A 16,584-nucleotide genomic window follows, 5' to 3' on the forward strand; every position below is an offset into this window, starting at 1 on the left:
TACTTAAATCTCCACCTGTGCTTTTATAATAACCAGTATTTTCTGTCAGAGCTTGCTCTTACCCTGTTGGAATCAATTCTTGTCCTGGAAGTGTAGATGGGAGGAGGGATATTGAAGGCTTGAGGAACAAGATACTCTTCAGCATCCATCATATCTTCCAGGTCTTCTTCATCGAGAAGGTTTTGAAAGAACTTACTGTCATTTGGGCTTGGTAGTTTCATACGATCATCTCCCTGAATAGGTTGTATGGAGAGAGGAAAACAGCAAAGAGATGGATTATTTTCCCAACAGGAAACTTAGGCCTTCTTCATGCCCTAGCAGCCAGGCTGCAGGGACTGCACATGCTGTTTTATTTGTTCTAAAGCACCACATCCACGTCATTTGATTTTTTTACTGGGAGTATGATGACAGAAAGGGAATAAGTGCATAAATCAAGCAAAGCCTTTTTACTTTTTTTTCTTTTCTTTCTTTTGGCATTCTTGTGACTAAGCTTTTATTCTTTCTTCCTTTTCCCATCCAAGCTCAGTTTCTGACCCAAATTCTGTCAAGGTCTGATGTATTTTGTGAAATATCTCAGCTATTTAGGCTTGCGTGTTGGGGAAAATAACATGGCAACTGCTGTGTTTGGATGTTTGCTTTATTTTCATTTGTATTTTTAGGGACTTGGTGGGCTAAATTTCCCTCTCATCCATATGGAAAGTTCTGCGGAACGTAACAGAGCTGAAAGCAATAAAAATCAAACTGGGTAACAACAGCAGCAACAACAATAAGTATTTTTTACTGAAACGGCATTTACAAGCCAGAGAGGCAAATCATGGCTGTGCTTTGCTCAGTGCCAAAAACCATCAGAAAAGGCAGCTCATGCCCTAAACGCCTAACTGCCCATAGAAATGATACTAAATTTAACTGCATGGATCAAGAGTGGCCTCCCCCTCCTCAAGAATTACTCTACCACGTGTGAATTCAGCAGGGAGTCATGGCTGCACTACAGCATTCATACAGACCTGTTTAAAAGCTCAACAGCAAGCTCATCATTCTTGATGGCCTCTGGAGGGAAGGGGGAATCACAATGGCAGAGATACCAGTGCAGTGGAGCTACCCCGGTTTCTCTTCAGGATGTACATGGCCCATATTGTCTGCAAGGATCACTGGAGAAGAAGCCTAGCGGGAAGGAATACCCACTAGACTATGTGTAGTTGTAACAAGGGAGGGAAGGGCAGAGGAAAGGGAGGCAGGGAAAAGAGATTTTGAATGGGGAAATGTGTCCTATTTAATGAAGTATTTAAATCAGACTGATTTTTTCAGAGTCACTCATAACAGCTGAACCTACAATTTAGCACAGTGGGGAATACCACGGGAGAAATAAAGCACCGTAATTCTTCTTGACCAGCATTGTACTTTCCAAATGTATTTTACTTCTCAAGTTGCAGGAGAGTAGCATATGTTGGCGCTGTGCAGTAATACACCTCGTGCAGGCTAGCATGCCTACACAGTGAAATGAAACACTGTGTGATGAGACTACCTCTAGTCCCAGAAGCAGTCAGGAGGCATGCAAGTGGCAGCCTGTGCTTCTGGAGAATCTTCAGCTAGGAAATCTTACCTCAGTGTGAAGCTAAGAACCAGCTGGACTTCCCTCCACACTGTACTCCATGATGTGGAGGTGATATGAGTGTGAGAGTACCTGTGTCAAACTGATTTCACGCTTTTGTCTCTGGTGTTTCTCCTAACTTCTGAGATACAGACACTGGCTATTCTACTTTACTACTGTATAGTACTACAGTCACGGCGTTTGATTTAAGTTCAAGAGCATTCTGAACTCCCAAAATTCAAAGGCGATCCCCTTAATAATCTGGTTTGATAGGCAGATTTTTTTTTCTTTTCCCCTAATGTTGCTTACCTGAATTACCAGGTACCTTTGAGGGTCTCGAGCCATTCTAGAGAATTCAGCAGCCAGCTCCTTGAATTTAGGCCGACTGTCAGCATCAATCATCCAGCCTGGGGATAGATCAAAGACAATAAAGTAAGTGGTTACTTGTCAAGAAAAAAAAAGCATTAAGTTTTTAAAAATGCACAAGTTTGAAGTGAAATGATGTCCTTGATAGTTCTTGCCTAGAGAAAAAATGCAATAAGGAGCCTGGGAAAACCAGAAAGATGGAACTCTGATGCCTCTAAAGTTAAAACATCTGGTCCCAGCCAGAGGAGACTGGATGTTCCACACTGCAAGGGTTTCTTAATTTGCTCTGAGTTCCTGTTCCCCATCCCAAAAAACAGAGTTAGTAACAAGGCCTTGTAATTTTTTGTATTTGGCCATTTAGATGGCAATTCTGACCATCTTTTATTATGGATCTGCCTTATCTGTAATATAATTAATCTCCGATCTCATCTGAGCCTAGTGGGTTTATTACAAAGTCACTGCTAAACACATTTCTTTTAACTGAACTACTGTTCCACAGTGGTTTACGTTACAAAGAGCTGTTTGACAGTTCTACAGGACGACTGACTTCCCATCCTGCCTTTCAGTTAATTCTGCATTCATGTATCTGCATCATTAACACAGACCTCACACAAAGCATTAGAAGCTATTTTAATTGTGCAAGGGTGATTCTCCGCTCCTTCGTTCTCCCACAAACATTCATTAGGAACAACAGTTCTCAATCCCTTCAAGTGTTTTCTGCAAAACAAGCAAGTAGCATAGGCAGTCACTACTAGCAACTAGTTTATCTCAGCGTCAGCTTTTTCTAAGGGAAGATTCTCTCAGCAACTCCCCAAGAACGCGTTCTCATTTGTCAGGGAGGCAAAATGAAGCAGGCCTTATCTCCTTCATAGCGTTTAACTGAAGAAGCGATCAAAGCAACAACAACAACAAAAGCTATTATAAAGAACTCCACACATGCATTACAGGACTAAGCCTGTACATCTAGCTGGGACTTTCCATCTTCCAGAACAGTCAGTCTGCTAGGACTTCTTTTGTTCTCTGAGAATAACCTCATACTCATTAGAAATCCCACCAGCTTCAGTATATTTGCACTTGACCAACATGAACCCCTTGTACTGTTCTGGTGATTTCCCTACCTGCATGCACTTATGTTAAAAGGTCTGTGATAATTCAAGCACCTTTCCTCTCTGTTTCCCAGATCTACCTGAACATGTCGAGACTGCTAATTGTTGTATGCATGGTTCTGCAGCATTTATTCATAAGTAACAGGAAAGTACCGGTGTACTAGTCTCCATCCCAAAGTCACCAAGACATGGTTTAATTATTTGGTTTCTTTAGTAAGACTCACAGAATTGTCTTTAGGGTAGGAATGTGATATGAAGGAGAACTGATCTATTAACTAATACAAACAACTCTTTTCTAAGTAACATTGGAGGTTAGCAAACGTCTCCTGTCCTTGTATCAGTATGTAACAGAATGGATAGCTGATGTTGAAAAGAAAATCCCTCTCTACCTCCCTATCACAACTACCTGGCTGTAGGAACCCAAGGGGATTGGCAGGCACCAGGCAGTGCTGGTGATTCAAATCTTGCCCATTTTTGGTATGCAGAGCCCGAATTACATTAAACCACACTGAAAATTCCCCCACAGTACTCTACTTAAGTGTTTGATGGAGTCACGTTATTCCCCAGTCTTCAAACTACCCTGAGAACAGGGTAGAACATAGGCTATGGGCAGTTCTTCACTGTCTTAAACTTCGACATGTCCAGAACTGAACCAGCCCATACTATCGATGTGGTGTTCAAATTCTTCACCACTACTAAGCAGTGTAGAGCTCAATACTTTAACAAAGGGTTGGGGTAGGAAAAAAAGAGATGAAGTACTGCACATTCCAAATGCAAACTCCTGAATGCATGAGGGCGTTCACACTACCAGCTTCATGAACTGCTAGCAACTCTAGCTGTATTCAGAAAAAGCTTATTTACCTCTGTTAGTGTTATTTTCTTTGTGTTTTTGTGTACAAGGCAAAAGGGAAAGGTCCATAGAAGATGGATGAGATAGCTGTACATTAATCTCACTTAAATTAAGTCAGAAACACCAGAGAGATGTCCCTAATTCTTTTTAAATTAGAAGCATAGCCTTAGAGAATATAGTCACTAGTGTAGGTATCTTGAAGATAAAAAGGGTAGGAAGAAACCAACTACAAGTTGGTTTCCTTTTTTGCTGAAGTAAAAATATTCATAAATTATTATACTGGACTAAGAATGACAAATCTCCTTTCTGTATCATTCCTTATATTAATTTTGTTTTTTATTATTACTATTACAATCATCAATTCTTTACTAACAATAAAACATTCATGCTTTCTTTCCTCAGTATTTGGAACTAGCATTTCTCCTCCCAACCTTCACTGGCTTAGTATCCATGTACCATAATTATGTTTAATACTATCTTTTTTAACATCAAAATCAATTGTCATGGAAATGACAAGGGTTTACAATAACAATGACACAATTTTGACTTCACAGCAAGAATTTGAGATAGCATCTGACAGTAATAAGAAGCTAACTCAACTCTTCATGGCTGAATTCTTATATTTTGCAACTGCAAAAAAATGTGTACACACTATTTAAATGGAATTTACAGTATCTTGGGAAGCTTTTGTTTTGAAACAGCTTGCACTATTACCCAGCACTGTCAAAAAATATAGATGCAAATATTCTAAAATAGCATTCTTCTCGCACTGAGCATGGATATTAAAAACTGCAATTACTTACATTTCACCATCACCATATAAACGTCAATAGTGCAGATTGGAGGCTGGGGCAACCGCTCTCCCTTCTCCAGGAGGTCAGGGATCTCTCGAGTCGGGATCCCATCGTATGGCTTTCCACCAAAGGTCATAAGCTCCCAGATAGTGACTCCTAGACAGAAGAGTGATAATATTTGAAGTCATACTACTCAGATTGCTACACAATTTCTTACAGCTCGGTATTGTGGCCCAGTTCTGGACCGCAATCTCTTCATTACCAGGGCCTGTGAAAATACTCAAAGTTTGGTTTGCCATTTAACAAGCTCCAGAAAATGGTGAAATGGCACTTACTGTTAGGCTACAAAAGCAAATTCCCTCATTTTTATTGGCATAAAAAGCAGCATGATAGATATGAGGCACAACAGAAAGGTCTAAGACAAATAAACATTGGGAAAGTAAATGGATGCAATATTAAAATAATGTATCTTGCTCTTTTATCATATCAAAAAGGCAAATGAATAGCTGATGTACTCTGTTATTTTCAAGGGAAAAAAAAACAAAGATGTTCCCTAACTCAGAGCATCATAGTGTTATGTCATTGTCTTTGCCTTCTAAGTCATTCACAGCCACTTGTATTATTATTTTTCCTTAAAACACCTTATGGATTTGAGTTATGATACTGCTGTGCTTCAAAACCAAGATTCTCTTTTTGAATAGCCATAGGATTGGTTTTGGCATCATAGCTGGAAATAAAGGTCATATATCATAAGCAACAATTTGTCACCAAACAAAATCTTAAATATTGAAAATGCTTCTTTCACACCTGTTTCTTTGGTTTTGCTCTTATTTTATTGCAAAGGTCATTTAAAACATGCCTCCAGATCAGTAGCCATATTTTGACAGCTGTCATACTAATGTGAAAAGCAGTGGGCAAAAATACATTATGTATAAAACACGTACGTAGTTCAGCCTCATTCACCTCTTTGCTGATGTTCAATAACTGTAACTTGTCAAGTCTTTCTGGTTTTGTCCTTTCTGATTATAAATATTCTAGGCTTCCTGCATTTAAAATGAATTTCATAAATGGAGGCGTATTTTTTCTTAAGTGATATAGGTTGTGCAGAATTTGAGTAGAAACAGCAGCTTTACATGATCAATTTAATTCTCATATATTTTTCTTAGCTGAATAGAAGAGGGCAGCTACTCAGTCACAGCAAACAGTGTCTTTTGCTGCTACCCACAGGTAGAAGTGAGTAATGAATAGAGGAGTTGCATGGCTTTTTGTTTCAAAATGATATGGCAACAAGAAATGCAAATAGGAGTCTGTAAGCCCCAGATACATTCCACTTACAAAGGTATATGAGATTTTATTAGTAATACCTGTGTGAAATAAACAGGCAGGGAGCTAAACACATACGGCATAGAAGTTCATCAGGATAACACCGTTTCCAACATTAAATGAACATCTAATTCTCAAATGTTATTTTTGTGTGTGTGTGGAGTTCACATGAACTGACCTGACTAACCAATTCCAAAGTTATCTGTGAAATTAAACCCATGCGTGTTTTAGTTAGCTTGGAGATACTGTCTCTTTCTCTTCTTTCTCTTACTATATTTGCTCTGTATTATGGCAAATTCCCTTTTATCTGACTGTAGGTACAGAAATTCCCATAAGTCTGAAAATATTTTTTTGACATTCATGACTTTTATAGTTAAGATTTTCAAAGGACTGCTGGAAATTATGACCTGCAGCTGTATTTTTATGAATCTGTGGCTAAGCTGAAAGAAGCCTTCTTCTGTCATAATAATCATCCAAATTTCTACCAGTCCAGACCTTACGGCAGTCATCCCAGCAGGGACATCATGATAATGTATTTTTGTAAGCAGGGAAGTAAGGTAGGAGACAAGTAACAATTGCTGTTTAGAGTTACACATTATTAAAAAAAAAAAAAAAAAAAAAGAAAAGTAAAAACTACTAGAATTAACTCTTCTTTCTGAAAGAAAAAAGGCTATCTGTAACACAGTAACACAGCTTGGTTTAACACACTACAAGATACACATATTTAAACTAATCACGTGAAGATTTACCGTAGCTCCAAACATCGCTCTGATGGGTAAATTTCCTGTAGTGTATACACTCCAGAGCCATCCACTTAATTGGCATCTAGGAAAAGACAAGAAAAATGCAAGCTTAGAAATACAATATTAAAACAATAAAGCTGGATCGTGTACATACATAACAGCTTTCTCCCCATTTTTTCTTTCAAGTGCAAGCTTAGAAAAAAAACAGCACTACCCCACAGCAGAGGAAGTGGTCGTCCCTGGGCTCTAGAATGGACTTTGACTCAGTGAGCATACAGAGGTGAGAAATGCAAACCAGTTACCTGCAGAACTTTTCACACCATCTGAATTTCATTGATTCAGGTAGAGAACAACTCACTTTTTCATCATGCCTGTGTAAAGTTGGGACCTATGTAAAAATTCCATCCAATCCCCTTAAAAAGCGCAGCAGAAGGTAGAACACAGAAGCTCTTCTGCCCAACAGTTTGCAAAACCTGGCTCTGCTATCTTGATTGCTCTCTAATGAGGCTAGTTAATAATGCAACGTCCATAATACTTCACAGTCCACATAATCATCATCAGGGTAAACAGGCAATAGGGAGGATTTACTGTGCTTAATTTCTAACTTGTAATATTCATTAGGAACTTAGCCTTCCCAATTGTCTGTATCATTACTGCAGTGAGAACTGTTGCTCTAGAAAACAAGTCAGAAGTCCCAAGATAGCCTCTGGCTGTGAATCATCACTGTGGGGAGCTTATCTCTTTCCTGATAGGAAAGGGTGTGTAGGCAAATGCAAACCCCGGTTTGGAATTAGGGTTCTCCCTCCGGAGTTTGTGTTAAAATGAAATTCCTCGTGTTTTATATTTCTGACCTGGGCCTTTGAGGCTCAGTCTTGAAGTCCAGTTATTTCTAATAGACGGACGCTTAAGTGAATCTTACCTGGCATGGACCTGTACAGGTCCCCTCTGATTTGGAGCTATGCAACATGTAGTGGAATAAATTGAAGAGAGATGTAACTGCATGCAAAATCTGAACAGATGGTGGGTGTAAAAGCAGAGGATGTGTCTTCGTTCAAACCCTTATGAAAACACCTTCCATGAAGTTGACTAATGAACATAACCTATACAGTTATGGCAAAAATAGCGCTCTATTAAATGGTGGCTCAGCACTTGTAAAGACAGTTCATCCTCCTCCACCAAGTTCCACAGAAGCGTACTGCTTTCATTCCCATTAAACATGGTTGGGTTGTTTTAAACTGGAACAAGTGTTAGAAAAAGCAAAGCTGCATTGTTCATCACGGGATAACTTGGCCTGGAAGGGACCTCAGGAAGTGTTGAACCTCAGGCTCAGAGCAGGGTCAGCAATGAGATCAGACCAAGTTACTCAGGGCTTTAGCCAGTCTAGTCGGAAAAATCTCCAAGAATGGAAACTGAGCCGAATCTCTCTTAGTATGCTTACAAGACAATGTTAAACTGCAAGTGTTTTCTGGATCTAACAGCATGTTTCTGTGGAACTGGGAAGTGAAACATCTGATGTGTAAATCCAGCTCCAGAACGCCCAGCAGCGTGACTGGTCTCACAAGTCCAGGACAGGATCTAACAGCTGTCAGGGAACAGCTGGTTTGGAAGGACCTGCTCATTTTCTGTCATTCACTGCCTGATGGAGGCAAGAGACAGAGAAGAGGCAGAAGGGTTACTGAAGAGGGGATGAGAGAACTGAAAGCATCAGGGAAGAACGCCAGAACTCCACCTTCCTTGCCAGGAGGTCTCTTTACTGGGGGAAATGGGGAAGCACTGGTGACTCCTCTCAACCTCTCCTTGTTGACTGAAGTGCTGATGTAACCCATGCAACAGCTGCCAGGGGCAGCAGCCACACAAATAAGGCAGCAGCCCAGCCAGGAAAAAAAGCATGAACTGGCAACAGCTGTTTTTCTCACACAAGGGCATAAATGAGCACAGAAAAACACAGATAGAAAGTACATAGAAAGCAAAATGAACACTGGGGAAAAGGAACGACAGGAGAGGCAGAACCCCTTGGGATTTTGTGACAGGTTGATTTGTGGAATTTCAAAATGTTGAGGGAGCAGCTGACATCAGTATGCAACTTCAGCCTTCCGAAATTTATAATGTATCAATCTGAAAGCATTAAAGCTGGGGCAAGGCACTGTATGGAAGTTCTGCTGTATGCAGAAAAGTAATATGTATTTTTACAGAAAAGTAAAAATACCTGGTTTCAAAATTATCCTGAGGAAAGCTTTTTAGTAGCCTGGCATCCGGCATGGTATTGCAGACTTGAACTTGGATGTGAGAAACAGCATCCACAGGCTCTTCCATGGTGACAGAAGGGGTGGCTCTTTGCTAAGCAGATGTAATTCTCATATGCTACAAAAACAAGCATGGGCTGTGGCCTTCCTATTTGTTTTCTGTAAAATAACCTGTCTGGGAACCTGGGACTGCAAGTTGTTGAAGTCCATACTGACCAAAGAAAGGGACTTGGCAGAAGTGCCCTAGAACATCAGTCACTCACTGAACTGACTTCAGAAGTCTTTAGGACAAGATACAAAATGGAACTTAGGAGCAAAAGCTAATTCAGGGTGTGGAAACTGTTCTGACAATTTTATTTCTGGACCTGGAGAAGCTTACTGAGGAAAAATGAGCAGATTTCACACGTACAGTTCACTGCCAGAAGACAGGGCTTTGCTAAGTCACTGTCAGACTTCCTTACAAAGATACAGTCTGCTAAAGATACACTGTCCTAACAAGTAACTTCAGCAGATTTGTAACAGTGGCATACGTTTAATTCCAGACAAGGAAAATCCTCACCTTCCCTCCATCAGCATTATATTCCTTCTCATCCCCTTCCAGAAGTCTTGCCAGGCCAAAGTCAGTGATCTTCACGTGGTTTGGTGATTTCACCAAGACGTTACGGGCTGCCAAGTCCCGGTGCACAAGTCTCCTCTCTTCCAGGTACATCATTCCCTGAAGGACAAAGAACAGTAAAATAATCTTACTTTTTTCTTTCTTTTTTTTTTTTTTTTGGTCACAGTGATTAAGTAACAAAGAGAAATTCAGCATTGCCCTTGCTCTGAGCAGGAGGTGAGATCACACGACTCTAGGTTCCTTCCGATTTGAACAATTTTATGGTAATTGCCAAAAACTAACAAAACAATCAAAAAACAGCCACTGGTATCTTACTCAATCAAGTTTAGAACCTGAGAAGGTGAGACAAAGGAACTAAGTATTACAGCCCCTAGTTTTCAGACAGGAAATCTGAAGACCAGAAAGATTAAGTGACTTAGCCAAAGCCCCAGGGAAATTTGGCCAGACTGGGAGATAATCCCAGATCTTCCAAGTTCCAGGCAAGTACCCTCAATTCAAGACAAAGCTTCTTACCAAATATTTTGAGATGGACACAAATTTTCAGTACTCAAAGTGGATTATAAGGAAAACAATTTCTTGTCCAAGGGTTGCAATCTACTTGCCTTTTTTACTTCCTTTTACTTTTGCATGTAGTAGTATGGTAAATCACTAGATCAACAGATGTTTGTTTTTTCTTTTTTTTTTTTTTTTTTTGAGCATATACGTTCAGGTACAAGTACTTTCGTTAACAAGCCCATCCAGCTGCCTGTACGTGTAAGGAAATATGCCTGGCCTTAACCTTTTTCTTACTGTGATGAAAGACAAGCCACGTACTGTCAGTATGGCACACAGTTGAGCACCACAGCTTGGTCTTACTAATTATATGACACATAAAGGATAGTCAGGTAGGGTTACAAGCCTGTTATTTTATTAAAAGGCATTTATGACATTAACCATCATTATAAGAACCTACAGATGAAATTACACACTTGATAATTACCCTTAAGGTATCTCTTAATATATTAGCTCTGTATAATATATATGGTAATTTTAAAAAAGTCCTTGTTGAATACCAGAGAGATCATATTAGCCCGTAATACAGATGATAATTCAAAAAGTCACAGGCAGTGATTAAAATAACCAGATTACTCAGTGTCATGGGCCAGATTTTATTCCCTCTAGCAACGAAAGAAGCTCACACATCCCTATCCCTCTAGATGTTAGAAGGACAGTGCATATGAGTAAGCCGCTGTTCATGGTCACCAGGCCAGAATGCAGCTCGTTCTGACAGACCGTGGATGTCTTTATGAAAAGCATCAAGTGGAGTTCTGAACTGCTCTGGCATTTAGGTGAAATATTTCAATGCAAACACCACTGAAAGATTTAAGAATGTGTGGGAGATCATTTGGCATAAACACTATTTCACTGAAAGGGGACACGGGCTCTTTGGCACACAGCAAACAGAACTGTTTTCAAAAGCACTGCTTGTTGAAGCAAACGCCCTCTTGCCAACTGCAAATCAATGCTTTTGGCTGGTTCTGCTCTGAGAACATCACAACTCTACGTCTTTGAAAGCTTAATGGTTTTTGACATCAAATTAAAACCTGTAGGAAAAGGACAAATCTTAGGGGTCAAACAGTTGTGAGTTACACAAACACCACATCATGAAACCAGAGGAACCAATGGCTTAGCAGAACAATTGCCAGCTGAAGAAATCCAACCAGAAAAAGACCACGCGGTCAAACAGCAACAACACAGTGTAACAGAGGAATGACAACCACAAAAGTGGTCCCATAAAATCCAGATGAGAATTCGTATGAGTCCTGGTTTCACATCTCTGATGCCATGCAGTAGCCAGAAATGCCTCAAGGCAGCATCAGCACTGCTCAGAAGTACTTTGTGAGGCAGGTAGAGGACAGTGGCCTCCCAGCCTCACGTCCCTGCCTGGCATCTTTCACTGCAAAAACAGAGCTTGTCCCAGTGCATCACGTCCAAGGTGCTGCTTACACTTCCTTTCTACTTAGTTTGGAAAAGAACTCACATTGTTAGAATGAACAGAAGAATCTCTAAAGCATCAAAGGCTTGAGAGAACTTCCCAAACCCTAATTTGGTCAAAATTCTCAGAAAAGCCTCAAAATGAGGGGGAAGAAAATGAAAGGCCCAAACTTGTAGAATGGTATTTGCGAGCAGAACTTGATGAGGACACAAGACCCTGGAGAATCTAATGAGAGAGTTCTGTTGATATCAGAGCACACTGGAAGCAAATAAAATTGACATTTTTAATAAATTAATTTGTACCTAGCATCATTGAAATTATACGAAGATATTGCAGATTTCTTCTGGCAGAAAAGAAGAAACAGTACTTCACTTTTGTTCAAATAGATGGCTTCTGCCAAGGTTTACCCTCTTTATCTTTAGCTAATGATGACAGGAATGGATGATAAGGTGTCTAGAAACATCCTTCACTGAATGAGTTAAACAACCAAACCCTTAAGCATGCCTTCTTAGCCTGATTTTACCATCTTTACATACTTAATTGTCGAGCACGTCTTAAACCTGTAGAGTAACACTTTAAGATGTTTTACTGTTTATTCTACTCATTCATTTCAATCGTACACTATTATTAAGTACTTCCTTAGTAAAACTACATTTATTCAATCTAATATCATATGATGTTATGAACTAGACAGATTTCTCATCAGCAACCTGAATACTGTTCCTAACCAATACCACACCTGGTTTTCTTCTTCTGTGCAGGAGGGAAGAAATATCTGTGTATCATCTTCCTTACAGTTTACTTCACCTCTGTCAAACAAGCTTCTCGGGACTTCTTCCCACCTGTGTTATTTGCAAAGCCAAAAACAAGCTGTGTGGAGTTGACAGCTACAAAATCCTCTGCAGGTCCACGACCTGCAGAAATGTAAATGCTCTTAGGAATATCCTGTTGTGAACATGTTTGATTTTCCTGCTATCCTACCAACAAGCTCTAAAGGTGGATGGTGTAGGTGGAAGAGAAGAAGTGTAGCTATAATTGTTTTCAATAAATGAAATTATACAAGCAGAATGAAAACAATCTAAAACCAGAAAGCTTACAGTATTCACCGCAGCAATAGTGTCAAAACATATACTGTGACAAGAATCATCATTTGAAAGCATTTTCAAACCTAGCAGGAAAAATGCTCTATACATATCTGTAATCTTTTTACATGACAGACTGAAAGGGTAATGAAAAAATACCATCCGTATTACACAGCTGGTGCCACCACCACCCAGCAAGCCCATGATCAAATACCAACAGGACACTTAGTGAGAGTTACAAGTAACCTTAGCCCCAGACGATGAAAAGGGATCTGTTTGTAAAAATGACACTTTACAGCCTGATCCAAAGCACACCATGCCGTGCAATTTGCAGTGTGATCTGCGAGGCTGGGGTTCTCCAGCTCCGCTCACGACTTGGTACATCCAAATTAGAGCTATGCAGATCTCAGAATTATTGAAGTATAAAATGTCCAGACAGTGATAAATGTCACACCAGTAGATTAATCAGAGTGTCCACAGCAGAGCGGGACTTTTTTGTTGAAACCACCAAGAGGCAAAAATTGAGCGTTAAGCCATTTGGGATCAATTGTCCCCTTACCTCTGAGGCCAGATTCATCTCGCACAACCGCAGCCATCAGCCATGACCCACCCATTGCCGGTACTTCCCCATCCCCTTCATGACACAAGTTTCCTTGCAGAAGATGTCACCAGAAATGTAATTACTGCTAGGACGCCTTAACATGAAATCGCTCTCTGAATCAGCACCTACTGCTATTAAGAAGTCAAACAGCCACTGCAAACAGCTGAAACATAGATAAGTTGAGGAAGCCCCTTTGGAATTGCAGTACGAACAAGGAATAGCCTTTTATCTTCCTCAGCTGCACCCCACTGCCAGAGTCATGTATGATGACAAACCTGTGCTATACAAATCCTTACCTGATATATGTAGCATTAAAAACACCCAGATCCTTTCTATTCACGTGATAATGCAACTGTGAAAATGTAAATTCTCCTTTCAGAAACAGACACAGATGCTTTTGCCAAGGCTTCAATTAGTGCTAAAGGTCTTTTGTCCTTGCCTGCACAATTACTAACCTGACCTGGCTGGCCCACGTGTTATACGTTTCACACTGCAGCAGAGAAACTAATAGCAATGCTGAGGGGCAGAAAAACAGGCTTCAAGTGAAGGCAGCTTTGTTCCAAGAAGGGAGGTGGACAGGAAAGATGTAAATGGCCACTGGGAGCTTACCTCCACTAAGAGTTTCCCTCCTATCACTCTGCAGCCTTGATAATTTTCTATATAATAGCCAGGGGAAAAAATCAGCAGTAAAACTAGCTGAGGTGAATCCTGCTCTCTTCCCACTGGCTTACTCTCAGAGCTGGCTAGGAATAATACAGAACAGAAATTGCCTTGTTGAACAGACAATGAGTTAGTAACTGAGCTATAGGAGAAGAAAGACTTTCTGATTTTGTTATGGCTCTTTGTGAAGTCTCCAGGACTGTGGACAAACAGATCACGTATGGTCATTTCAGGACAGTCAGGCACGGCCATGCTCTTTCCACAAGAAAAATGACAGCCTGGAAAATGAGGTAATATGTAAATGGCAAAAAACTGAGGTGGGACAGTGGAAAGGAGACTGTGTGTCAAAAAAAAATCTGAGGGAAGAGAGAAAAAAACATGATGGGACAGCTCTGTGACCTACCAAGTGCTGCACTGAAGCAAGAAGTATCAAATCGGTTCATAAAATACAAGGCCTTCTAGTGCTGCGGGCATCTATAGAAGACTATCACCAACATGGAGTTAGTGGTGGAAATAAAAGAATGAAAGGACTTTTTAAAAAAGCACAATGAAGCTTTTCTGGGAAGTTATGGCTCTGTTCCCTAGGATCTCTTGCCTTTAAAATGTGGTCACAATTTGCTGTTTTCTTACTTTACCACCAACATTATTTTCTGCTGCTGTCATTTGTCTCCCAGTTCCTGAGGGCAGTTTTTGAGCGCAGCCTCCATTTGTACAGCTCGCAGTGCTAAGAGCTGCAAGTACAGACTGTTTCAGATGCTGGTTTTTGATTTCTTTCACTTTCCTGGACTTTTCAGAGTCCCACGCTCCAGCTGAGGATGCTTCTGGATTCCTTACAAAGGTTGCAGCTGTAGTTCAGGGGATGTCCAACTCTCTGAACTGACTGAGCCTCGCCTGAGAGCTCTTTCCATGAAGCTCATTTCAGGAAAAAGGGTATTCATTCAACAGATTTCAAGCAGGTATGTACTTTCATTAAATGCAAAGTCCCTTTGGGATAATTACCAGAGAAGAACTGAAGTGTATTGAATCACTAACTAAAGTTTAAGCATATACATATGGCTTTGCAAGATGCAAGATTTAATTTTGCAAGACAATTCCACTGAACAAAATAAGTATAAAGAGATTCACCTACCCCAAGAACTGTAGCAATCAATACTAGCAGTCAGGTATACTGTAAACACTTCCTTTGTGTGGCTTTTCGCCGATTTCAACAATAAACATTATTTTCTCTCTACACAGAGAGAATGTTGATCTTAACCCATCTTCAGCAAGCATAAAGAAATTAAGAACAGACTTTCTTCAATAATAACTTCCACCCACCAAAGCCAGCACACATGGCAGATCCATCAAACAGGTAATGCGAAGAAGAAAATTTCAAGCCCAACTCAAATCTCACGGACATTAATCTCCAGCCTTGGAGACTGCCCTCTTTTCATCCTAATAACTTGAGGCTAGCTTAATAACAGGAATCACTACAGAAAGCTTGAAATGATCATCTTTCCCCCTGCTCACCCCATGGAAGAAGTATAATTTTACCCGGGGCTAAATATGCTTTCAAGGAAAACGCGGTGCCCTTTGTTGTCATGAGCAACCAGAATCATCTAAGTAGCTGTTACTCCAGAGATAGCTGTGGGAGGGAAAAACTGACACTGCTCTGAAATACACTGACTCAGCTGCAGAGGTGTGATTTGTTATGTAGGTCTGCTTGTGAAGCTGGGTCTGAAGGCCATCCTCACAGCCAAGGGGAAGCGAGGGATGCTAACAACTTCAGTCCAAAGCTGGCAGACTGAGCTGGGGACTCGCACCTTCTGCTATGTGCTCTTCCACCGGATTAGGTGCCAAGGTTTTCTGAAAATGTACAGAGTTCAGCGAACTCAGGTAAATTGGCGAGGGAGATCCACTGCTGTATCCTGGCCTGGGTTGTTGGCCTTTTTGGTAAATGGTAGACAAAGAAAACTTCTGTCTAGCATATGACATAGCCCTGGCCAGGAGCAGGCAGTGAAACTTTGCAAGGCCTGCATGCCAAGCTGTGTGACAAGAGCAGTGTAAAAGCTGTGTGTTCATAGCCACTGATAATCCCTTTTCTCAGAGGCCTGCAGTGGCTTTGCTAAATGGCTTCTGGACTACATAGTTCAGAGAACAGAAAAGCTATCTCAAACCTATCTGTATTTGACTTAGGAGACAGGATGCCAGCACAGCTGGATTATTACCCCTATGGAAAGATAACTAGTATGAATACGACTCCTGGGCATCTAACTCAAGCTGGTTCTGCCATGAGAAATTAGCGGTGATGTTCTGCACACAGGTTAATCCTGTATCTCTCTTCTGTCTGCTCACACACAGGAGTATGATTGCACATCACCCAACTCAGCCGAAGCACAAAATCAACACGAGCTGGCTTCTTACCAACCACAGGAGGTCACATGCTACCTGTGGCAGTATAAACACGCATCAAAAGAACAAACTTTTTGGGGGAAGAAAAGTCTGTACCAGGTCTATGCTCTGCATCATGCACCTGCTGCGGTATATCCGATCCAGAAATAGGATTCCTAAAGCATGATTTACTGCTTTGCTGAGCTATGGCCCAACACACAGAATAAAAAAGATACTAAGGCATAACACATCAAAACAAAGTCAAGA

General features: G+C 40.6%; 1 protein-coding gene across 1 annotated transcript in view; it reads right to left on the minus strand.

The window, feature by feature from the left end:
* Nucleotides 1-16,584, minus strand: part of ERBB4 (erb-b2 receptor tyrosine kinase 4) — a gene marked incomplete at both ends in the record, with an annotated part of 561,535 nt that overhangs the window by 19,608 nt on the left and 525,343 nt on the right. Inside the window, 5 exons of the mRNA XM_084289162.1 lie at nucleotides 63-233; nucleotides 1,898-1,995; nucleotides 4,714-4,860; nucleotides 6,777-6,852; nucleotides 9,573-9,728. Of these exons, the coding sequence (XP_084145288.1) occupies nucleotides 63-233; nucleotides 1,898-1,995; nucleotides 4,714-4,860; nucleotides 6,777-6,852; nucleotides 9,573-9,728 (648 nt within the window). The remainder of the gene's footprint in view (nucleotides 1-62; nucleotides 234-1,897; nucleotides 1,996-4,713; nucleotides 4,861-6,776; nucleotides 6,853-9,572; nucleotides 9,729-16,584) is intronic.

The sequence above is a fragment of the Netta rufina genome, assembly GCF_964035555.1.
Source record: "Netta rufina genome assembly, chromosome: 6".
NCBI lineage: Eukaryota > Metazoa > Chordata > Aves > Anseriformes > Anatidae > Netta > Netta rufina.